Source organism: Halichoeres trimaculatus, unplaced genomic scaffold (assembly GCF_033239565.1).
Source record: "Halichoeres trimaculatus isolate MK-OKI-2021-1 unplaced genomic scaffold, fHalTri1.1 fHalTri1_scaffold_15, whole genome shotgun sequence".
In the NCBI taxonomy this organism is placed as follows: Eukaryota; Metazoa; Chordata; class Actinopteri; order Labriformes; family Labridae; genus Halichoeres; species Halichoeres trimaculatus.
Window position 1 is genome coordinate 11,744,731 of NW_027437193.1, and position 25,844 is coordinate 11,770,574.

Below are 25,844 nucleotides of genomic sequence, written 5' to 3' on the forward strand. Positions count from 1 at the left end.
AGTGTTTTTCCGGATGAAGACTCCGTTTCCCACAAGCACTTGCACCCACTGTAAGGCTGTGACTTTTACTAAGATGTGCCTTTGTTTTGAAGCAAATTGATGGAGATAAGATTTTCTTTTTAATATACCTTTCTTTGTTCAAAATAACTCTTTACCAGATACAAAGTGATGAGGTAATGCATGTGTTCATAGATGTGTAGCCCTGTTGTTTGAAATGCGACAATGAGCCAACTTTGTAAACTCAAGCTTTATGTAGCATTACTCATGGCTTGGTGCTCTAAGTTATGTTCATAACTTGTATTGTTAAGGATTCCTAGTAATGTAGTCATCTATGAACTCCTGACCAAGTAGAGCAAACCAAACCTTACTCTTCGTTTTATAGATAGACTTTCAAGTTTGAACGGACTACTGCAGAATAACAGCTGTTTCTGTTTGTGCTCTGTTTCTCTCTTATTCAGCTTGCTTCTGCTCTTCTGTCCTTTTACTTTTTCCAGTGTCCATCATTCCTACAAATAAATCCAGGAAATCCTTTTCAGCAGAGAAGAACACACATCTCTCTTCTCACTGAGTAACTAAAACTGGTTGGTTTGCGTGGTGTGGTCATATGGACTGTGTGTCATAAACCAATCTGGTCCTGGATGACCCGCAAAGAATATTTAGAAAAAACCTTTTTAAGTGCTTATAATCTAATTTGAATTATAGATTACGATCAGGCATATAGAAGTAAGACTTTGTCAAGATCTTTGGACTAGATAAATTCAAGGTTCTTGTTTCAAAGACTAAAGCATCAAAATTTGGATTAAGTTAACTGACTAATATCTGTAGTCAAAAATGTGTCTGGAAAAAATCTGGTATACTGTACTCTTTTAAGTAATGCATTACAATTTTTATATAAATGTACACTGTAATTGATTTTTTGATTAGATTTACTGTTTAAAGTGTATCCTGTGAGCCTTTTGCAACTGAGGTTTGTTAGATGTGCTCTGACTGGTGATTTTTTTTTTTTTAATAAAGATGAAAGTCTATCCATCTATACATTTATCATTAATAGGAAAAATAATTAAATAATTATTAATAAAATAAAATAAAATCATTTATCAACATGCCGTTAATGATCTAATTTTGGCTAAATTAAATGTTGTTTTGTTATTTTCTTTTTTTTTTTATCTTCTCAGTAGATTGCTGTATTTTGAGTTTTTATTATTTCACTTCTTCTTTTTGCTTTTTCTTCTTTTGGAATTGTTATAAAACAACTTTAGAAGGTTTTGTTGTTTGTGGGAGGGTCTTTGGGTGGGGGTTTGGCGGTATACTGCTTTGTGTGTTTATATTTCTGTTATTTACTGGTGGAGGTATAAAAGGTGAAAATGCTAATAAAATATATATGCAATAAATAAATGAATAATAAATAAATAAATAAATGGGTGTTAGTAGTTTGAAGTCAACTATTTATTCAAATTGTAAAACAATCTCTTCGACAGATATTGCTTGGTATAATTTTTTACGTCATAAATGTTATTCTAATGAAGCACGAGACACGTCTCATGTTTCTGTTTATTTACCGTTCCACTCCTCAACCGAACCACCCCGGCCTGCAGCTGTAGCAGGCCGCCATTTGTCCGTTTGACGTGTCAATCATTGATAAGGCCCGCCTCCAGCGTCAGCAAGTTCCTGCCGTATCATCTACAAACTGGACACTCGGGACAATTTTAATCAAGTATGTGTTCAGTTTTATCATATATTAAGTGTAGCTGAGATACACTTGTAGCGCAGCCATAGTTAGACGCTCTGTGACAGATATGTACACGTAAAACGACCGAAGACCAGGAAATAAGGGGCTGAGAGCAGGTGCATGTCTCATCGCTCACGCCAGCCAGCTTTGACAACTCGATGTTTTTGTGGGTTTGTTGGATTCTTACGCTGATTCTGAAGTCAGTGAAGTAAACTTTGCTGGTTTATGATGTATACAGTCTGTTACTATGAATAAATCTTGTTTAGGGTGGTATCTGAAGAGGACACTGTCGCTTTAAACAAGATACGCTTTCAGCTGTCGTCATGCTGTGATTACCTCCTCTGACTGCTCACTAATTCAGCTAACTTTATTGAGCTAATAGCTTCTTCAATGTGTCACCCAAAGCACGTCATTGATCCAAGATTTATGTAATGTGTGACATTTAAAAAGACATGTTGGGTAAGCAGAACTCAGCACTGTCTTCGTGTAAGACAGATGTTTAAAGAGGGTGAAAACATCCAAGTAATGAAAGCTGACTGTCACCTTTGCTATGCATGGTTTGTGGGATGTCACAGATTTTAGTCTTTACTTTTCAGCAAAGCTTTTAAAGGAATAGAGCTTTCATCATTAGGAGGTTTCTTGAATATTTTAATAATAATAATAATAATACCTTTTTTTCTATATTTAATATGCACTCTATTCAGAACTCCCTCAGCCCACAATGGCCTCCTCCTCCCCATCAGTTGGAGATAACCAGCTGCACAGGATAATCAGAGATCTACACGGTAATAAAGATTTTCCCACTCACAGTAAACACCATCTCTTACAGTCTCATGCAGTGAATTACTCTGTGTGCCTCACAGCAGGTTTTAATGTTTACTTTTTGAATTAATTACCTTAACGTGTGTGTGAATGTGTGTGCGAGTGTGTAAACATTCAGTGAACTGAACAGGGAATGTTGAAGCGTAACACGTCAAAATATGCTCATGCTGATGTGATATTAATGCTTTTAATGCCTTGTTAGATGCTGTGTTGGAGCTGAGTAAAGAACACAGGGAGTGTGGTGAACCCGTGACTGATGACAGCTCTAACCTGCACAAGTTCTTCTATAAACTAGAATACCTGTTACAGGTATGTCATCCCTTAAAGGGGGACTGGGTAAATCTTAAAAAGAAGGGAAATGTCTTGTGGGCCGTAACTTTCTTTACTCAACACAAACTAAGAAGGTAAGGTTAGGTTAATCGTGCTCTGCTTTGACATATTTTTGGTGTGACAAGATTTTGTAGCTGCGCCCTATGTGGCCATAAAGGGTCACAGGTTCAGACAAGTGAAAATTAGTCAATAAGTCCAGTAAATTTTAACGTTTTTGGTTGTGAAACCTGAAAATGATTCACTACTGATCTGTCATTCCACATTATGTACATCAGTACCTTTGGGCAATTCAACAGAAAAGTCATTTATATCATTGCCTTACTCCTTTTTATTTGTAAGAAAGATTAACAAATTACTACACGAGACATCAACCCTTGACAAGGCATAAAACTTCCCCATACACTGAGCTGACACAGGAAATTATATTCATTCAAGTATGAAGCAGAATTTTAAAAACACACCAGCAGCAGTGTCAGCCAGCTCTGTTGTAAATGTCTCTCAGGACATTGTTATGTAATGAAATAACAAGTTGATTTGTGTTTCGCAGTTTGACCAGAAAGAGAAGACAACCTTTCTTGGTCAGAGAAAAGACTACTGGGATTACTTCTGTGACTGCCTGATTAAGATCAAGGGAGCTAACGATGGCATCCGTTTTGTTAAGTCCATCCCTGAGGTAATCCTCCTCTCCAGCACATACACACTCATTGTCACCCTCGGTGCCTGGGCTCTGCCATGGCGTGCAACGCTTGCAGACACAAATACACATTGACTGCTGAACCATGTGACTAATCCTTAGCTCAGTCGGGTACAGTAAGACTCATGCTGCTAATTTATTTGCTGCCTCACACCTGTACCTGATGCACCGTGCTGTTAGATTCTCACGCTCTGTCCTGGGAACTCCCTGTGGTAAGCTTCATTCAGAAAACCTTTGGTTACCGTAGTCCAAATTTATACTGTGTATTAATTTAAACTTTGGTGGCTCTGATATTCAGGTTGATTTGCGAGTAAGTCTCGAAGAGCTCTTATTTCTTTATCTTGGGAGCCATATTGTTTCCTCTAACATGGCAGCATTTGATGTTGTTTCCATCAGTGTTACTGAATTAAATTAAATTAAATTATTACATTTTGCTTTAGAAATGATCAAATAATCATATGATTCAAAATTTTTTTAAAAAGGCTATTATTCTTAACCATGAATGTAATTTCAATTTAGTTTTCTCTCATACTTGACAAAAAAAGCTGTTATTTCTCATTTGTGCAGGTTAGAACTTGATTTGGCTGGTTTTGGATTGGAAAAAGGCCTGATCGATGAAATCCTTTGGTTTTCAGAAATAACAAATAATACCGTCGATCTGTTGCATAATCATTCCGTAGAAAGGTTTTTTCAAGCTATTTTTCTAAAAAGTGATCATCTGACTTGTTCCTGTTTCTGCCTGCCAACTTTTGTTCTTGCTGGTTTATTTGTGTGTTAATATTGAATCAGAATACACATCCGGCACCTTGACAGGATTAAGGATACACAGTGGCTTGTTGTGGTTCAGTGCAGGGCCACGTGAAAATATACTCACACTGCATGCGAGGAAAGGGTGGTAAGAAAGTTAACAGTTTGAGAGCTGGGAAAAAAGAAGGTTTGATCATTTCATTCCTGTTGGCGAATGTTTGAAGCGGTTACCTAATAGCTGCCAAACCTCTTTAGTCTGGTGCAGAGCTGCTTTGTTTTCTTTGCTTATCTACACCCCGATGTATGAAACTGTTTGAAAGCTTGGAGAAGTCAGAAAGCAAAAGAATCCTGCTTTATAAACAGAACTAGAGTAATAACACTGTTGTTACTCTAGCAGGACATCTCTGTAGTTTCAACTTATCCAGAAGGTCAACATTTTGTCAGAGAATGATAGCAAAGCTTTGTCAAATGAGCCGTGATGGAAACATTTAATATTCTTACTTTAAATATTACTTTTACTCTTCTTATTCTTTTTGTTTGCTGTCAATCAATCACTGGCGTAAACGAGTCTCCAGCTGGCGTCCTTATGGGAGATCTGTGGGTCTGTTCTCTTACTTAAATCCGTCCATCTGCTTATGTGCTGGGAAAGTCTGGGCTTACAGACACTGTAGGTTTAGTGTCTATGCAGTGGTGACCTTTGAACTCTGACACCCGTGACGGAGTTTGGCAAGACTACTTAGCAAACAGAGTTCTTAAGTTACAAGATCCGTAATAAGTCTCTTTTTTTCTATTATGTTTGAGTCATTTTTCAAGCTGAAAGAACCCAAACCTTTGAATCAGCTTGCAGGTGCTTCAGTATCAGAAATTTTACTTTTTCATGTTCGCTAAACAGTTTTAGATTTAATCAGATAATAAAAAGAATCACATTATTTATCCTGAGGTAAATTCAGTTATCACAGATGCCTTTATATACAATTAAAAAAGGATATAAATAGAAAGTAAAGATGAAGTCTCAGATGCTCTTGAGATGTTGAAATGTCACATGTCGTTACCACATTTGCAGAGGGGATGTAAGAAGCCACCGGAACAACATACGAGATAGAAAAGCACAATGAGCTGTGTTTGATGATAAAATTGTGATCAATTGTGATTCTTTTTTACATTTTATGGACTAAACGTTCAGTAGACTGAAAAGAAGAATAATCATTGAGTTAACCCTCTGGGATCCCTGGGACCCAACAGGGTCCTTTTTGTAACTTTAAAATTTTCACAAGTCAATATTTTTGCCTGTGTTTACACTAATGATATGAGATGTTCCAAAGATATTTGGTATAGACCAAAGTTAAAAATTCCAACCTCATGTCTTGTCACACCCCCACAGTTTCAAAGCTACACGCACACTGCACGTTCAGATCCCTTGGCCCTCGAGGGTCCCCATTGACGGCCATTCAAACTACTCTTTTTTGATACACTCTAATTAGCCATCCCATAATATTATTCCTGTGACTACCTTTTCAATCTAAGCCTCTGGGTTGAAAATTTAAGATTTTGGCATTTTTCATGGAACTACATATTTAAACCCAACATAGCAGCAGAGCTAATTTAGGGGTCTCAGTGGAGTCCCTTCTTTATATTTTGTTGTATTACTGCATAGGAATAAAATCATTTATCAAAACAAAAATAGTCTGAATAAGTTGGTAGTAAGGCAAAGGTGTGCTATGAATGTGTTTGAAAAATAATGTGGTGTAAATGGAATGGGTACTTGTGTGGAAAGTTGCCTCCCTCTCATAGCAACAAGTTTTCTCTGTTTTGAGACATCCTTACACAAACATACAGAACTGCCCAGAGACAGACACAAAACAAAACATCTATTGGTTGTCACAAAGGTCAAAGATTTGTTTGATCTGTAAAACTATAAATAAGGCCAGTTAGGTCAGAAGCCATTTTAGATGAAGAAAATGAAAAGGAGGTACAATACAGAAGAGGCTCTTGCTGCTGTTCTAAGGCCTACGATGGATAAATATGTGCTGCTCCAGAAATAATAATGCATCAAAATCAGTGTTGCTATAATTTATCAATGTACACAAGGCTCTAATAATTTCAACTCAAAGAATCCACTCTTCACTCCAAATTTAGAAAATATATTATCAGGTTTTCTTGGTAAAATAGCAGGTGCCAATAAGAAGAAAAATCCAAAAATGTTGAATATACAGTGGGGAAAATAAGTATTGAACACATCAACTTTTTTTTCTAATTACATTTATTTCCAAAGATGCAATTCCAACAAAATTTCTACCAGACATTGGTATCAAATCAAATAATCCACACATGAAAAGAAATGTTTCTTATCTCATGGTGTTGGCAAACTTCATATAACTGACGGAGCAATGAATGGAGCCATGTATGGGGAAATTCTTGATCTGAATCTGCTGCCATCCACCAGGATGATGAAGATGAGACGTGGCTGGACCTTCCAGCAGGACAACCATCCAAAGCACACGGCAAAGTTGACTCTCAGATGGTTTCTAAAATTTGACCACATTGCTCACCTGAGCAGTGTGGCACCATCTTTGAAAATTAATCTTTGGAAATAATTGTGATGAGAAAAAAGTTGACGCTTTCAATACTTATTTTCCCCACTGTATGTCAAAAGTGAATAAAAACTTATTTGTTCTGAATAGAGCTGAAGCTAGTTAAGAGGATTAGGTTTTGAAATGGAAGAAAAAAAAATTATATGATTTTCATAGCCCATTTTTCTGCAGGGACCCTCGAGGGTCCTTAGGGTACTAAGTGTGATTTTTTTTAAATAGACCTGCTTTTCTCTAAAAATACTAATGCATCAAAATCAGTGTTACTATAATTAATCATCATATACAAGGCTCTAATAACTTCCATATTAGTAATCCACTTTGTATTTCAGATTTTGAAAATATGTCATATTATGTAATTTTCTTGTTATAATGGTAGGAACCAGACATGAAGAAATGATAAGAAAATATTAAAATGTTTCAACAATAAACACACATTTATTTTTTTCTGTTAAAAGGTTAAGCTAAAAAAGTTTTGAGCTCTTAAAGCAGTAAAAAATATTAATTCATAAGATTTTTTATAGCACTTATTCTCCAGGGACCCTCGGGGGTCCTTAGGGTACCAAGTGTGAGTTTTTTAAATAAACCTGCTTTTCTCTAAAAATAATAATGCATCAAAATCAATGTTACCATAATTTATCATCATATACAAGACTCTAATAACTTCACCTCAAACAACTTATTCTGCAGTTCAACTTTTATAATTTTTGCATTTCTGTCCTTAGACAGCAGGTGCCTTTTTGAGAAAAATGTCATAAAAATGTAAAAACTAGGATTAAAATAGGTGAAAGTTTGATAGGTTTGGTTAGGGCTGAAGCTAGATAAGAGGTTTAAGCTTTGAAAGTGGAAAAAAATATTTACTCATTGGATTTCTACAGCATTTTCCTTCAGGGACCCTCGAGGGTCCCCGGGATACTAAGTGTGAGTGTTTCTGGAGGGATCCCAGAGGGTTAATATTAATAGCAATGATTAAGTGTATAACTCCACAGAACGGGGGGCATGACTACAGTTTTATTAAAATTGAAGAAATGTCTCGACAACAGCCTGACTAAAATGATCAGAAATATCAGAATTATCAGTGCAGTCATGACTGTGTGCTAACAAATGTAGACCTAGCAAACAAGATTTCAGGGCATGCTGGGTAGCATGACAATGCATGCTCGTTATTTTGCTCTCGTGTTTTGCAGATTTTTACACTACTTTGGTGTCTTTTAATGCATTCTAGATAATATCTGAGTGAATTGTGAAAACCACGTTAGTTGCAACCTTATTTGATAAAAAAGAGGCACTTTTCATGTGCTGAAACTTAAATACAGATGATACAGAAAGCAGGAACCACTTTATGTTCGACCTGCACGACCAGACCATAAAAAAGCACTTACTGGAGTCAGTCCACTTCACAGTGAGGTAATGTCTGGGAGTGAAAGCACACTAATTGTGTATATTTTTGTGCGTCTTTAGCTGAAGACTTCATTGGGAAAAGGAAGAGCCTTCATCAGATACTCATTGGTTCACCAGCGCCTTGCTGACACGCTACAGCAGTGTCTCATTAACCAGAAAGTTACCAGGTCAGAGGACACACACACACACACACGCAAACACACACACACATACTCCTGTCAGTGTTCTGTGTCACCATCATGCCCTTCAACATGCCCAGACAGTGGAAGTGTCCTGTTGAAAACTAGTCCAGTGTTTACAGGTTTACACTGTTTTAAACAGGAAGTTACTCTCTCCCCCTTCCTTTTTCGTGGCTCGTTTCTGTTTTTGGAGAAACCATAACAAATCACATGACTAAACCAAACACACCCAGAGTCTCTCACATCCTCAGCCTTTTATGAAGATAAACGTCAATCTTTGTTATGCTTAATTCATCAAGAACGGCCTTTTTTATGACTGTGTTCTTTGTTAGTTAGCTGTCTTTCATAAAGCAGTCATAACAGTGGACTGTGTGTTTAGCACTTAGGATTGGATGATAATTACAATGAATCATACCATTTCTACGCAGACTTTTAAGCTCTTTTAACATTTAAATATGTGTTTTTTCTCAAGTCAGAGAAAAAGTTTGACATTTTGATAAAATAGCCTACCTTTGTCACACCTCACTTGGGTGTTTGATTCATAAAGAAACATATTTTATCCCCACTTATTTAAATGACTGGATGTTATCTGCAAGCTCACCTACCTGTGTGCACTCTGCCCACAGTCCAGAGACATGTAGAAAAGAGGCCAAAGGTTGGGTTCGAACTTGTACCAACTGCCAGAGGGCTTACCCTTACGTGGCATGCGATCAAACTGCTAGGCTATAATAGCACCTGATGCTTTAAGTTACTTAAGCATAAACATGACTTTTCATATATTCATGTTAATTCTGTGGACACAGCCTCAAAATTGAGAAACGTACATTCACATAATCTTCATCAAATATGGAGAGCAACTGAAGGTGCTATTGGCATAAAACTGGCTCCCAGCGAAGCCATGATTTTCAAATACTCATCGCTTTATCAAAAATCAAATGTCCATAATATTATATATCATGTATTTTATTGTTAAACTGTCGCCTGCTTGTATATGGTGGCTTGAACTTGTCCTAGAACTGTTTGGTAAGCATGTTACATAACAGGAAAATAATAATGCTAACTGCAATAAAAATCTAGCAACCACCTAATAAATGCTAGTGACTATGAAATTGTAATTAAGCTTAAAATGCCCTCTCTTACCCCAAGCTGTTGCTTTTTCCATCAACTCCCAAAGTTTAACCTCCTAAGACCCCGCGTCCACATATGTAGCCATTATATTTCTGCCTTTAAGACCCATGATCCCTCATTTTTTAAAACTTTGACCTATTAGCCACATTTAGGGACATTGCTCACATCATCTTTTGGTGAAATCACAACATTACACCTGTTTCTGTGAAAAAAAAAATAGTACAATAACACTACTAACAAACAACTGATAGAGAACTCACAACACAAATAATCAAACTTTCTGTGCAATTACCAAGTTTAGTTATTATACTTATTAGGTCTTAGTTATCCCAATCAGCAAGGTGAATTTAAAATTGCACACCAGAAAAAAGCTCGGGTCTTAAAAGGTTAAATAGCTGTAGCCCTCTGTTGCCAATTTTGATTGGAAATTTTTTAGAGTCTGATTTGGATTTTAACACTGTTAAAACATTGCAAAGCTTTATCCTTTAGTAAAAGTACAGACTATAATATAATAAAATAGCCTTTTCTGAACAATTTTAAAATGTCTGTATCAATGAGAAGTCCTGTGTATTTAATCTTTGTGTTGTTGTTGTTGTTGTTGTCTTGTTGTGTTTTTAGAATCCTATTTATGTCTATTTGTTTTTGGCTGTGAGTTTGAACAGAGTTGCCATATTACTAGAAGACCATTCTGTGAATGATTCAAAGAGAGTCCAGTTTTGTACATTAATCTCAACAAATTAACATGAATATCTGTATGTGTATCTATTTACTTTTTATTCTGTTGTAAATGTAGTGTTTGTATTCTCTGGTTCATTCATTCAGTGACTGGTATTATGCCAGAAGTCCGTTTCTGAAGTCTCACCTCACTGCTGACATAATCAACCATCTTTATGAGCTCAACCAGATCCAATTTGACGTGGCAGCTCGAGGATACGACCTTGATGCAGACTGGCCAAGCTTTGCAAGGTAACGCATGACTACCTGTGATGATTTGTTTCTACTGTTTCTTTTTCTTCTGCTTTTTCAGCTTCAAGACTGGAAACAGAGATGAAGTCACATGAAAGCCTCGAGAGAAGGCATTTTACAACCTTAAGTAACACTTAATTAACTCATCACTCTGCATGTTTGCAGCTCTTTCTTTTTAGCTTGACTGTGTGTAAAATTGTGTCTGAGAGATGTGTGAGATCGCTGTTGCTCACGTCAACACCTTTGCCGCAGCTTTTCACTTCCTTGTCATCAATTTTCCGCCGCTCCACAGGCTGCAGACAGGAGACTTTAAAGCTGATTTAAGGGGTTGACCTCCTTTAAAAAAAAACACTTCTTTACCAGCTATTGCAGGGGAGATTAATATCAACAAACCTCTGTCACGTGTGTAAAGAGGCAAATATGAGAATGATTTTTATACTGTTAATGTGAGATACTATGCATCAGTTTAAAGAATAGTGGAGGCTTACTACAGACATCAATCCACATTTTTTGTTTGTGGACAGTCTTTTATTTCGAAAAGCCAGTGACACTGATGTCTAAGCAGACCTGATCTGGAGGCAAATGCTTTCAAATCAGGGTTTTAAAAAATATGGATTGGTTTTTGCTAAATGTCCAACGATGTTCAGCTGTTTAACATTGGAACTGCATGGATTTGCCTTTCCAAATGTGTAATGTTCATCTTATTAGACAGTAAGAAGTCACCAAAAAGAGGCAGACGAGAAAAAGCCTGTGACATTAAGTTTTTTGTCTTTGATCTGTGATTTGATAAATTATAATTTTCTAGAGAGGATTTTAAAGCTTAATACAACACTTCCCTTGTTTAAATTTTTTTCAAGTAACTTCCTCTATTACTCAGAATCATTGTAAAAAGATCAGCCATTTCTTCTTTCTCAATAAGAGCTATTGCATCACTTTCTGAAGACAGTCGAGTTCTTTGAATCACTTTTTTAAAACATGAAGTAACATCAGGACCTGTGAAGTGAAACAATTTGGAGGAAAATGATTTCACAGAATTTTTCTTTTCAGCTGAAGTTCTTTTGATTGTTAAGATGGTTGCTGTTTTTGTTGTATTTTTATTATTTTGAAAGATGACTCAGGGGTTGTTGTGGCAAATCCAACCTTATTTATTTTGCATCATGAGATTAGATTGGGAGTAACCAACACACAGTCTTCACAAAGCCCAGACAGAAACATGGGTGGCAATGACTGATAGATTTATTTGCAAGAAAGCCTGATGACTTTCCAAAAGAACCAGAGATCTCAAACACAATCACAATTGTAATGCAGTCAGGTAACCAGAGATTACTCGTCCAAACTTGATACTAAAAAAATGTAACCCAAGTATTAAAGACAAATTTCTATCCTGAATTAACTTTAAACCTGGTTCCAACAGATGTTGATTTGAAGTCTAATACTTTTTTTTGTATTGGCTTAAGGCGAACATTAGGCACCTCCTCCCCAGCTTTCCTCTGGAAGCCTCCAAGTCGCTGCTCCAGCGTCAACAGTCTCGTTAGCAGCTACTCACACTCACAGGTACTCACACATTTTTAAAAAAATCTTAAATTTATCTTAAACATTTGTTAAAATGTGACTTTTTTGAAAGAACTTCGCTCTTGTTCCCAAAACCAGGCACACGAGTTTCCACAAGTCTCAGATTTGAACCACAGCCTCCTTGGTGAACTGGGAGAACTCGGGGAACCCTCTCCCTGCAGCATCGCGGAGAACCTCCGCATTGAGCTCGACCAGTCCGAGCTCAGACAGCAAGAACTTCTAGTGCGCGTTCAGGACTTAGGGAAGGAAGCCGATGAATTGAAAGGTGTCGTTAAAGACCTTCAAGGACAACTATTATCAGCTCAGAAGTCCTCTGGACAGTCAGTGTCTACAGCGCAAATAAACCAAGAAACAAATCATGTGGACAAAGCAAATGAAGTTCAAACCTTTAGGGAAGTGTTAAAAAGTGAACTTCAGGACAGACTCACAGCTGCTGAGAACAAAAACATGGAGCTCCTCTCCAAGTTAGATGAAGCTTTGAAAGAAAAGGGACAACAAACTGCTAGCTACTGCGACTCAGCCTGGAAAATCCAGGATCTCCTGGATAAACTCAAGACAGCAGAGGAGGAGAAGCTAGAGGCAAAAAGAGAGGCAGAGGACAGAGCCAGGCACTCTGAGTGTCTGTCCCAGGAACTTAAACTCAGGGAGGAAGAGCTGAGGGAGAGCAAGGAGAAACTGGCAGAGGTAAAAGCTGGAGCCAGTGATGAGCGTGAAAAGGCGCTCAGACGGTTGGAGGATCTCCAGAGTGCAGTCGGCAGAATTCAAGGGGCGCTGACTTTGAAAGAGAAAGAGACAGGGAACCTGAGAGCCCAGCTTCAGGATCTCCAAGCTTCCTTGGAGTGCAGGGAGCGGCAGGCCGAGGAGCTGAGGAAAAGGCTGCATGAGGAGAGGGAGGAAGTGGAGCAGAGATGTAGCAGGAGCAGCTTCCAGAACCAGGAACTCGAGAGCCAGGTACTGGATGTGAAAATAGCTCTGAAAAGCAGAGAGAAAGAGCTAGCTGCTAGCTCAGAGAGAATCAAGCATCTGGAGGAGCAGCTGGAGAAGCTGAACGTTGAAAAGGAGAGCCTGAGCTCCAGACTCTCTGATAATGAAGAGTCCTCCTGTGATCAGACTGAGAACCTTGAGGACTTCAAAACCCAGTGCAACAACCTCAAGGACATAAACGCCACACTGCTCCAAACACTGAAGAAGAGTGAGGCAAGCATCGCAGAGCTAAATGAGAGCAGGGTGGCTTTGTTAGACCAGCTAGCATCTTTGAGAGCTTCTGAGGAGCACTTGAAGGGACGAGTTGATGCTGCAAAAATGTGCGTGGAAGACCGGGAGAAGAAGCTCCTGGATGAGAACCTGCATTTAGAAGAGATTGTCCAGAAAGTGCTCGCTCAGAAAGACATAACTGACGCTCAGTTGAAGAAATCAGAGCAGGAGATTAATGAGCTTCTTCAGTTACAGTCCACGCTGAAGGTAAAGTTAGCCACGACGCAACAGGAGCTGGACTCAGTCACTGCCAAAGCTGCACAGTTAGATAAGAACCTCACTGTGTCCCAAAGAAGTCAGGGAGAGTTGCTGGAGAAACTCCAAGAAACTGAGGTCAAGCTGCGGGAACAGACCGTTAGATGTGAGCTTCTGCAGGCAAGAGCAGAGGAATTGGAGAGCAGGTCAGGTGAGCTTCATGATGAGAAAGGTGCTGCAGAGAGCAACGAGAAAACACAGAAGCATCACGATGAGCATCAGACATCTTCAGAGGAAACCAAAGATGCTCCGTTCAGGCTGGTCATTGCCGAGGCTCAACTGGAGCTCAACCTGAGGGAAGTGCACCGGCTCCGGGAGGAGGTGGTGGAGCTCAGGGCTCAGCTTCTAGCAGGAACTGAGGAGCGTCTTAAAGTTCAGGCGCTGCAGGAGGTGACCGAGTCCTCCAGGGAAGACCTCCGTGTTTTATCAGAACAACTCAAAGTCCAGGTGGAGGAGCTAAACCGCAAACACGTGGATGAGATTCTTCGATCCAGGGAGCGAGAGGAGGCTCTCGTCCGGGAGCGTGACGGTGAGGCTCAGGCTCGAGTTGGTCTGGCCGCAGACGTCACGGCCTCCAGGGATGAGCTCAACAAAGTCAAGATGCGTTATGAAGCCATGTGTCTGGAGAACAGTGAACTAAGAGAGGCACTCCACAGAGCGAACACAGAAACAGCCGAACTCGGTGTGCATGTGTGCATGCTAACGGCTGAGAACGAAGAAGCTCGTCTGCGCTGGGAAGGTTTGTCTGCCAGGCAGCAGGAGCTGGAGGAGGAGGCGGCTAAGGACGCAGAGCGCCTGAATACCTGCACGGAGCAGCTACGCCAGGAGAACCAGCAACTTCTGGATCAGCTCCACAACGAGAAGGGCTTGACAGCGACCAGGCAGGAGCTGCAGCAGGAGCTGAGCAAGGCCCAGCAGGAAGCTGAAAGTGTGCAGACGACGAGCCAGGAAGAGATTCAGGGGCTCCGCTTCCAGCTCAGCAGCCAAGCCATGAGTCACAGCACCCAGCTCCAGGTCAGACAGGAACAGTTCACCCAAAGAATTACATTACACTTAATTCCTTTGCATTTGACTGGGCCAGTTACAGTCAGACTGAAATTGAAAATAACATTGTGTAGCCCACAAATGTCTTGACACACACTTTTTTTAGTTTGTGGTTTCTAACCTGAAGGCAGAAATGGGATTGCTGACAAGTAAAATGTGGTGACTAAGTCACTTGACCTCTCTTTTCACCCCGCTTTCATATGTGCATTTGAAAACACCCTGCTTTTACTGTAATCTACTGTATCATCTGTTTTACTATACCTGCTGTGTCATCACTTGATTCATTTGTGTTTGTACTCTTATCTAGACTGTGAGTCAAGAGCTCCAGGAGGTGAAATCACAGCTGACAGTTGAGCAGGAGAAAGCAGTCGACCTGGAGAGCACACTTAAAAAGTTTGAGGTGAGAGCTTGCACCAGATCCTTGTGTGTCCAAATGTTTTCAACACCATTTGTAGCAGATTATTCCTACTACTGCGGGAGGTTTGAAATCATAGTCTTCAGTATTTCCGTGTAGGAAACATCGCTGTCAACCCGTGAAACAAACCTGCACTATGATGCTTCAAAAATAGACTTCCTCTGCATTCTGCTGTCTCTGTTTGATAAATGAAAGCACAAACTTCAGTTGCATTGTGCTCCTCAGCAATTGAAGTAATCATAACATTATGGTCACAGGCGTATTTCACAAAGAAGCAGAAATAATGTGTTGCTGTGCTGTACTGATTGCAGGCTGAGAATCAGAGATATTGCCAACAGATTGAGGAGAAAAACATCCAGATGGCCGAGTCTGAAAATCTCATCCAGCAGAAAGACGACGAGATAATCCATCTGAAAGCGAATTTATCAAGGTGAGATACTTTATTCATAAACACACATTCTGGACTAAATTAGAGCTCCGTGAAAAAAGCTTTTTCATCTTGTTTGTTTGGATTAAAATGTGGATTTTTTGTGTTCCTGGGATTTTTTTGGTGCTTATTCTCCCCGCTCCAAATCCAGATCTTAAACTACAATTCCCATTATCAAAGTCACAAAATTAACACACTAAATTTCGAACATGTTTTTAATTGGTGTGTGTTTATGTTTATAGGTCTGAAGAGAGTCTCGCAGCAGCTCAGAAAGCCTGTCAGGAGATGTGTGAAAATCTACGGAGAGTCACGCAGGACAAACAGAGCTTTGATCTGAAGACAGCTGCTGAACTTGACGATCTTTACCGCACCAAAATCAATCTGGAAGAGAGGCTTGTGGAACTCATCAGGTACTGACGTCTTAGTTTCACTCAGATTTGCCACAGCTTACTATTTTTAATTATCCTGCTCTGTCTTTCTGTTAGTAAATTCACTCAGATTGAAATAGGTAGAAAGAAAGGTTGAGATTTAATCCCTTGATTTGTTTTAAACATCTTGAATCTGAAAAGACAACCTGACTATAATCAGCTCAAGACTGATGTGTCTGTATCACATTTCTGCCCGACGGCTCTCTCTTTCTCTGCAGGGAGAAAGACGCGCTGTGGCAGAGGACGGACGCCCTGGAGTTTGAGCAGAAATTACGGGATGAGGAGACGGAGAGGGACGTCAACTACTGTATGGGCTGTCACAGTCAGTTCAGCTGGTATCTCCGCAAGTACAGCTGCAGGTCAGATGGTCATCTGTCACAACAAGCCTACACACGCACATCCATCGCCAGAGCCTTTGCTTTTTAACGGGTGCTGAAACACAAGTTGAAAATAAATAAATACACAATATTTTTTTCTAGAAAAGGCTGTCACAACCTTTGAACATTTAACTGGACTTTAAAACATAAATAAATAAAATCAGTCCGTGCCTTCCTGCAACCAAAGTAGCATTTTCCTTTCGTGAGTGTTTGAGTAGTGAGAGTCAAATGTCAGACCAACTGGGTCACCGCTGCCCAGAGACTGTTTTCACTTCACTTTGAGACTGTAAACAAAAAGTGAACGCAAATAGTTCTTCTAAATAGTGCTCAGAGAAACTATTCATTTCAGGTTGTTGCTAATAATTCAGAAACAACATTAGATTTCCTTTAGAGTATCCTTTTAAGAACAAAGAAGTTTGGAGTAGTTCTAAAATATTTTTCCCTTGTTAAAATAATTGCTTTAAGTCATTTATTAATTTTTTTTACATTATTTTTTCCCAAAACCATCTTCTGATGACATGACTCAGATTTTGTGTTTTCTTAAAAAATAACTTAATTGATAATTCTAAGAAGGCAACAATATAATTTTGAATCCTCTAATCAACCTCTCCGGCACAACTTGGATCTATGCCTGTATTTGGCATTGCGCTCTTACCTGCCTATGAGATAAAGCAAAGATGGGTGATACCAACTGTCAAACAATTCAACATTACAGACACTACAGGAGAGTTCTTCGCACATCTAATTTAGGGCACAGGTGCGTCGGAGAAAAAGTCGATTTGAACAAGAAGGAGGACTCCCGCACACTGTCTAACTTGCAAAAAAACATTACAGACACTAAAATTTGATGCAATAAAAAACTACACTGGAAAAACTACGTTTAAGTTTAGGAGAAAATACAACAACTGCACTTTCACATATTTTACTATCAGCTTCAGATCATACAAATTAGATTTTTCACCTTCTCCAAGTCCTTCTTTAAAAGTCTATTTTAGGTCCTTCTAGAGCTTTTTTTTATTTTCTGTCCTAAAGGTCAGAGCTGAGTTTTGGAGTTTGCTGTTCCCCTTTCTTTGAAAAAACAAAACAAAAAAAGAACTGAAGCTAAGTGCAGAGGATTTAAAGATGATGTCAAACAGTTTGAAAGCAGACACATCAAGCTGCTGAGGTTCTGTGTGACACACTTGTGGTTTTCGATGATTGTTTGGATAGACATTTCACATTTCACTATCATGTTGAACAATTGAAAGCTTCATTGAAATTTATTTTGTACTATGTGTCTGTTTTTCTGCTCTCAGTCAGCATCTCCTGAAAAAAGATTTTTTAAAACTCAGCGATAATTTTAAAATCTTATTCAAACAAATGTTGAATTAGAAACTTTTAAAAAATATAGTAAAAAGTGAAGATTCACTCACTGAGCATATTGAAACATGCAGTTAGAAATGAAGGTTAATGAAGAACATGGTGCTCTAAAAATTTTGCTGTTTACAACCCTTCAGTTTCAGCCTCTTTATCACTGACTCAAAGATTTGTTTTTATTTTTCTTGATGATGATTTTGATTATGTTTCTTTTCAACTTAGTCGCAACTTTTTGCAGAAAGCAGAACCTTGAATGCACTTTTATCAGATGCATTGTAAAAAATTTGTGATTTTTTTTTTTCTGACTGGCTTGATCACATCTCTCCTCTTCACTCTAGTTCCCTTCATCCCATCATGCCTTTCATAATAGCTCATTACTCACCCTATCTGTCTCCATCACACTCTGTCTATTTCCAGGCTGTGTGGGCGTCCCTTCTGCTACTACTGCTGCAGTAACACCGTGAGCACCCAGCAGGGCGGCAACAGAGAGCGCTGCTGCAGTGACTGTTACAACCAGCACAGCGCAGTAGTTGAGCGCCACCCACAGGAAGAATTCACAACCAGCACACCGGGGACACCTTTTCATCGTTTGCTGCAGGCTGGGAGAGCTGTGACCAGTTTGACAGGTAACAAAACAAAGACTGTCTCTCTCTGAAGTAATTTGATAAATGCTGAGGTATTCTCACTTTGGGCTGGGTTTATTTCAAACAGCGAACACTCTGCTGTTGGTGTGAGGTGTACTAAACTGTATTGACCTGTAACTGATGTTTATTTTCCAGGAGCAGATGAAAGTGACAAACAGGAGGATGGTGTGTTCGACATTATCACAGAGGAGGAAGTAAGCGGGGTCTATGAGAGTGAACTCTCCTTCACCACTACCTGCTCTCCTGAACACGGACAGCAGGGGGCAGCACAGCTGTAAGTTTCTGCATGCAGTCACTCCCAGGGGAGATGAGACTGTTGCTCTGGGTGTCAGTGATTCAGATGACAAACCACAACATGAGACATGAATTTAAACCAGTGGAGCAAAGTTTCTACACTTTTCCATTTTACACTGTAATGCCCTTAAAAACCTTTGTTTTAGATTTAGGTCTCATGACAGTCAAGCACAAAAACTGCAACTACGGAAAGAGATTCAAGGGCCTGATGTAAAAGAAAAGGAGCTCTACCCTCCACATGTAATCAATTTATTTGAACAGATTTTCATTCATCTTTTTTTTTCTGAAACTTTTCACTTTTGAGTTTTTAATACAGTATTTTCTCTCATTTTAAGAGTATTTTTATTTTATGTGTATCTATACCTCAGACAAGGGTTGGGAGAAAAAAAATCGGTATAGCAGGTTTCTGTTTGACAAAAATTGTGATTATTTCTTGAATTTTTTATTTTTTTTTATTCAAATTCTTCATTTCAGTCTTTGTTTATAAACTGGATTGGGAAAAAGTTACCACTTTTCTCCAGTAGAGGGTGAAACGTTTCTCTCTGACTCACGTGATGTGCATTCTATAGGAAAATATGGCTCCTGATATAATCTGTAGACATTATTATCATCATTAACTTTTTACCACAGTCTGGTGTTAAAAAAGGAAACTAAAAATTGCAAAAATCGTAAATATCGAAGAATCGCAATTTAAATTGAGCAATCGTGATAGGATCAAATCTCGAGAATAGCATATCGCCCCAGCCCTACCTCAGACACTATTTCTGAACTGTGAGAGGAGCAATCTTGATCCTTTTCTGTCTGACTTGATTCATTTTGTTCATTTTGAAATGAGTATTGATGTTCTGACCCTTAAACATGAATGAAAGTCAGAATGATTTTCTATGAATGGATGTAAACTTTGCTTCATTGTAAACACCTGTCACTTTTTCTAGACCTAACAGTGCCAGCGCAGGAGACCTTACATCAGAAGAAGACTTCTGTGGTGCGGTGCAGGACGCTGAGATCTGCCTGCTGAAGTCAGGAGATCTCACGTGAGTTTCACATACAGAGATACTTTGGTTCTCTTGGAGTATGTTTGTATGGGGTAATGGACAGAACAGGATTTGCTTCTGTTTGTTAAGAAATGGGCAGAATGTACTGCTGCAGATTAGATCAGTTTTACCTCATAACTATACTCATTACTGTTTTATCAGTGGAAGTGTATTCTACTTTTAGCACTGTACTTTGCTGTGAACAACTCTTATTGTAATCCCTATAAACTTCAAACCCCGGAGAAAACAGAGCACATGCAGTCAAAATGTTGGACTTAAAGCTTTCAGAGGAACTTTTGGTTTTATGTTCCAACCAAAAACCTTTCTCAAAACCTCCAAACCTCCAAATGAGAAGTGAAATATGAAACTTGTGTTGCAAGCTCTTAGAGTTGCTTCTGCTCTATTTTGAGGAAGGTTTTTTTTCTTTTTTGTAGACTTTACAGAACTGATATCAGCAAGCGCCTGCAGCCGAGAATGGAGCTTTATTCAAGACACAACTAAAACACACAAACTAGAATATTCTAATCAGAAAAATATACTTTACACGTTTAAGTTTGGGAGGAAACTCGCTTATTCCTAATAACTGGTCTTTTGTCAAACTGAACACAAAGTTGCTCTTCAAAGGCCAGACGGACATTATGGGGGAGGGACGTCATTTGAAAATTTGATAACTTGACAAAGAGCAAGGACAGAGATTGTAAATGCTGTTGTTCTAATGGACCAGCATCCTCATCAGTTTTCATCAGTGGTAATGGAGAAATAACAGATAGTAGAGCTGCATTAAAACCTCCCAGAGAGCCACAGGAACAATCAACGATAGAAAGTTTATTCTATCTAACCACTGCAAATGGATCAAGATAAGGTGTAAAATCAGAGAACAGTCCGTTAAGATGAGTTTTTGAAGCCATCTGTAAAAGAAAAATTAATGCGTAGATATTAGTCTTCTGTTATTGACCTGTAAATTGTTAATCATTTCTAAAACTTCCCAATATTGTACACTTTTATTAATCTGATTCTGTTTTATCTTCACTGCCATGCTGCAGGCTCTCCATCCCATTCACAGTGGATGACATCTCAGAGTTTGGGGACAGCTCCCGAGAGCTCTTCATCAAGTCGAGCTGCTACAGCACCCTCCCCATCCTCATGAGCAGTCCTGGTCCCACCGTCAGCTGGACGTTCACCTCTGAACCTAAGAGCATCTCCTTCAGCGTGGTGTACAGGGAGAGCTCAGAGATCCCACTGGAGCAGGCCAAGGTGAGACAGAAAACCATCAGTAATAAAAGTCACATGGACCACATCATTCAACATCTCTTGTCTAAATGTGCAGAGATATTTTTCTTTTGCTTGGTTTTAAATGTCAAAGTTTCTGCCCCATTCTCTCCACAGGTTTTGATCCCACTGACTCGCTGTAACTCTCACAAAGAGACGATTCAGGGAGAACTGAAAGTCAGAAACTCTGGAGAATACATTCTCATCTTCGACAACTCTTTCTCCAGGTTAGTCTCTACCTGTCTCATGTGAGGGTTATTGTATTGGAAGATTTTTGACTCTCATATTTGTGCAAAGAACTCACAGCTAAACAGGAATGATCAACATTCATCATCCTCCCTTCTGCTTTTTTATCAGATTCATCTCAAAAAAAGTGCAATATCATCTGAGTCTTGACAAGCCCGTGGTGTACGACGGGACTGACCTCCTCTGAACACGACAGGAAGTTCAACACAAACAGTGTGGGGCGCTGAAGCTCATCAGGGTGATTTGAAGGTACCGGGTCAGAGTCAGCTGACAGCTAGCAGCCTCAGTGAAAGGTTGTGGCATTTTGAAGACGTCTCTCTCAGCTGGCGGCTTGATGGTGACGTGTTACGAGGCAAATTAAAGCCCAACAGAAACTGAAAGCAATGATGGAGAACTGCATTTCACTATTGAATGTGAGCATACACTACCTTTTTATAAAAGCTTGATGTTGTAGTTACAGGTCACATGAAGGGATTAAACTCGATCCTTAGAGTTGATGTTTGTCGCACGTTTAAATGTGCACAGAGTGTATGTGCGTGTGTGTGTGTGTTAGTACAAAATTGATTTCTGAACACCTGCAGTTTTTATTACTGTAGGAACCTTTTTACTTCATCCCTGCAGGTGAAATGAAAATCTGTCTTGCTTGAGACTGAGGTGCAATTAGTTTTCAACTTTATTTTCTCTCTCTCTGAAGAAATGAAGAGCTACTGTCTCTCAAATTGAATTTCTGTCCTCAATACTTGAGTACAAATTATGGTTAAAATTATTCTGAACTGTATGTCTCTTTTTTTGTTGGTATCTCTATTTATCTTAGTCAATATTTTATAGAATTTCTCATTAAGAGCTTATTATGAAGAAGGAAACTCCAGTTTTTGACTTTTTGACTTAACAGCATTTAACAAGACGCATCGAGGATTGTTATAACTTTGCTACTAAAATACTATAATTATAGCTGCTCAATACAGATATTACTGAAGTTGAATTATGACCAAATATTTTATTTGAACTTTGGAAGCTGCAATTCTTTGAAAGAAGAAAAGAGCTCCAGAGATATTAATCCTTTTTCTCCAAAACACAGTTTATTTTCTGACTCCAAATGTCAAACCATTTAGAGTTTTTATCTGTGACAACGAAAATCATAATTTCCGCTTATCATAATCACATAAAAATGGTGATGTATTTAAAAAAAAATCAGCCTGAAGCAAAAATAAATCATAAACTGTGTTTTCACATTAAAAACTGCCAGATTTCTAAATAAGAGCTTCCACTGTAAACACTGCTGTAAAATATGTGGTAGTTGAATCAAACAGAGCACAAAAAGTGAGGCGATTTGTGTTAAGAATATTATTTATTGATTGTAACAAGGCTTCTTGGTAACATTGCCAAATCTTTTCATTGGCAATGCCAAACATCTTGTCCTGCTATTGACTCGTTTGGTTATGTTTGGTGGATTGAAGTCTTAAGAAACAAGACATACACAAATCGTCTCACTTTTTGTGTGAAGTATTTATTCTTATCATTACTGCCAGTTTTGCACCAGTATAAGAGTGATGCACTCCAAGACTACACTGGAAAAAAGAGGAAACTGATGTTTAAAAGAATCTGTAGTGAATAGACTTTGTTGTCTTAGTTGCCTAACCTACCTTCAAGTTACACGAGTGTAAAACTCATTTAACTGCAACCTTAACTGAATTTCTTAACTGGCTTAAACACACTGTTAGAAGGGAGGTGGTGGATCGTGTTACTAACTCTTTTGACTGATGTGATGATTTCTATTTTGCTGTTGTAGAATTAGCTGTCATTGTTGGACATGACTGTGCATGTGCTGTAGTCTATTTTAAGGTTCATGCGGATATCAAATACAGCACAGGATCTTAAATCAAAGTTGCCTTTCAGCTGCAAGGATCGAAAAAGAAGTGCACAGAGTTCATTGTGATGCAATCATGATGAAGTGCAAAAAAAGATGAAGGATTTTGTGCAAAAGCTGCCGCACCACATGCTCATTTGAGAATTTGGCTTTAATTCTGCAGAGTTTATGGTTGCAGCTTTAAAAAAAGGAGGTCAAAAAATCTATGCATGCAAATGGTTAATACGTGACTTGTTAATGGGACAAAACCCTCAAAGGTAGAACAAGGGAGCACATATCAAAGTGTTAAGTTCATGGCTTTAAATGTTCATTTTTTACATTAAATTTGAATTATATTAAGCTAACATGAGCAACTTTTTGTCTTAAGATTCATGAAGCCTTGTTAGTTGTGTGGGAAAGAAACAATTTTGTTAGCAGTGTGTCGTAGTATTATTTTCTAAATAGCGCTGTGTTCTTTAATACACTTGTTTACTGTTGCTGTGTTAGATGGTCTGATTAAGTTCAGCAGTGTGTCAAAAAGAACTATTTTGAATCTCAGCATAAAGCCTTCAAATACTCTGAAAAACCCTAGTTTTATACTTGAATTTGTCTTACATGGGCATTTTGGAGGTTTTATATGTTGCAATTTTCCTTTAATCCTCAATCAGCAGCTTTTCTTGTCAGCTAGTTACATATTGACGTGAAAAAAATCAGCAACACTGCATTGCTTTTTAAGAGAGAAAGAAAGAAATGCTTTCCATGTCTTCCACTATTTTAAAAACATTTTGTATCTCATATTTTCAACATGACGTGGAAAGAGATTGGGGAGATTTTTTTATTCATATCTGATCAAGAAGGGTGAAAATTGCCAAATGTATTGGGAAGACATATTTGTCTATTTTACTGTTGACAAAAGGAATTTCTATTTTAATGCATTGCAACATAACGGCTGTATGATGCACTTTCTGAGAGGGCTTTTTGTCTGTATCCCATAAGCTTTTTGTGCCAGTTGATGAATGTTTTCTTTTTCTTTGTATGTAGGTAAATACTGCTGAATTTGTTAGAGGGGAGATTTTACTTTTTGACAAATGTTACTACTGTATTGAAAAATAATTTATACACTAAAGATTTATTATAGAATGGATTTAAGATTGTGAAAAAATAAATAAGGACTGTGTGATATCTGCTGTTGATTGCTGGTGTATTTCTGTATTTATAGTATAATATGTTCTCACCCACTAGTGAAACAAAGCAAAGTGATTCAACCAGGTAAGATTTAAAGAAAAATATAGCCTAAGAAAGCACATACGAAAAGCACTTATACTTTTTATCCTTTACTACTACATCTTTTGCCATCTGTGTGTGAATGTGAAGAGTAGTTTAAGAGCACAAAGAGAAGCTCTATTTGAGTACAAGTCCATTTAACAAAATGCTCGAAGGATATTGACTCTCTTTGGGAGCCAGCCAGGAACTGCAGCTTTTGTCACTTTTGTATTTCCTTTTAGAGCTTCAGCCCCAAAAATCGCTTTAAAAAGGGACTTTCTTTTTTAAACACAACTTAAGTTTTTTTATTTTTGTGTGTATATCAGAAGTAAAATCTAGAAACAGCTCTCGGACTATATCTTTGTTCTTTCTCTTGTATTCATATCTTGATGATTTGCTCCTTGTACCAGTCAGTTGATTCAAGCATCACCAGCCACTTAAGTTGAACTGCTTGTTAGTACAAATATCTAATCAGCCAATCACATGGGAGTAACTAGATAAAAGCATGTAGACATTGTGGGGACGGGCTGCTGAAGTACAAACTGAGCATCATAATGGAGAAGAAAGGTGATAAAGCGACTCAGACATGGCGTGGTTGTTGGTATATAAGTGTTTGACAAACTGCTGATCTTTAGGGATTTCACACACAACCATCCCTAGGATTTACAGAGAATGGTCCCAGAAAGAAAAAAAACAGCCAGCGAGCAGCAGCTCTCTGGGACTGAATGCTTTGTTGATGCCAGAGGTCAGAGGAGACTGGACAGACTGGTTGGAGATGATAAAAAAGACAACAGCAACTCCAAGAACCACTCTATACAACCTGTCTACAGAAGGCTGTCTCTGGACATGCCAGCCTTGAAGAAGACAGGCTACAGCAGCACAAGACCACACTGGGTGACCCTCCTGACAGCTAAGAACAGGAAACTGAGGCTACACAATAAGATTGGAAAAACACTGCCTGGTCTGGAGAGTCAGGAACCCTGCTGCCACATTCAGATGGCAGGCTCAGAATTTTGCAAAAGAAACATGAAAGTATGGATCTGTCCTGCCTTGTATCAACAACTAGTGGTGTAATGGTGTGGGGGATATTTTCTTGGCACACTTGGGGCCCCTTAAAGGTCCCATATTATGCAAAAATCACTTTATTAAGTCTTTGAGTGAAATTTGTGGGTCTTAGGCTTTCCTCCCAGCCCACAAAATGTGACATTTAATGACAAAACCTGTACTTAGTAGTGCTTGTGAATGTAAAATCCTGACCAAAAATGAGCTGTTTGAAATTTCCGGGATTTGCCGACATCAGGGGTTCAATTTTTTGACCAATTAGGAGCAAGTCTGACCAGATTGGTCCACCACAGCAGATACCCACAGGTACCACCCCCACCTCTCCCCACCCACTTCCCTCTCTCCTGCTGTTCAGACTGCCACAGTTGAAGTGCTGCGCTGTTGTTAGCTGTAAACAGCCACATAGTTCCATGCTCAAGCTTCACATCTCGGAAGAAGACAAGACTAAGTGGCTAGAGTTCATTTATCAAGGAA

General features: G+C 38.7%; 2 protein-coding genes across 4 annotated transcripts in view; one reads left to right on the forward strand and one right to left on the reverse strand.

Annotated features, from left to right (window-relative positions):
• Positions 1-25,844, reverse strand: part of LOC141804051 (chemokine XC receptor 1-like) — a 75,063-nt gene that overhangs the window by 2,117 nt on the left and 47,102 nt on the right. The gene's annotated exons all lie outside the window — the stretch shown is intronic.
• On the forward strand, positions 1,637-24,241 carry fyco1b (FYVE and coiled-coil domain autophagy adaptor 1b). Of its 3 annotated transcripts, none has more exons than XM_074688472.1 (18): positions 1,637-1,714; positions 2,434-2,514; positions 2,754-2,860; positions 3,429-3,554; positions 8,372-8,478; positions 10,441-10,584; positions 12,042-12,138; positions 12,235-14,679; positions 15,017-15,109; positions 15,436-15,554; positions 15,794-15,961; positions 16,198-16,338; positions 18,130-18,338; positions 18,492-18,630; positions 19,586-19,684; positions 20,728-20,938; positions 21,071-21,180; positions 21,311-24,241. In XM_074688472.1, exons 2-18 carry the CDS (start codon positions 2,451-2,453, stop codon positions 21,384-21,386), a joined length of 4,455 nt encoding a protein of 1,484 aa, XP_074544573.1. In that variant the 5' UTR covers positions 1,637-1,714; positions 2,434-2,450; the 3' UTR covers positions 21,387-24,241. The 3 variants fall into 3 exon arrangements, with proteins under 3 accessions (XP_074544573.1, XP_074544574.1, XP_074544575.1); XM_074688473.1 differs by having other exon boundaries at positions 1,678-1,895; XM_074688474.1 differs by having other exon boundaries at positions 1,678-1,845.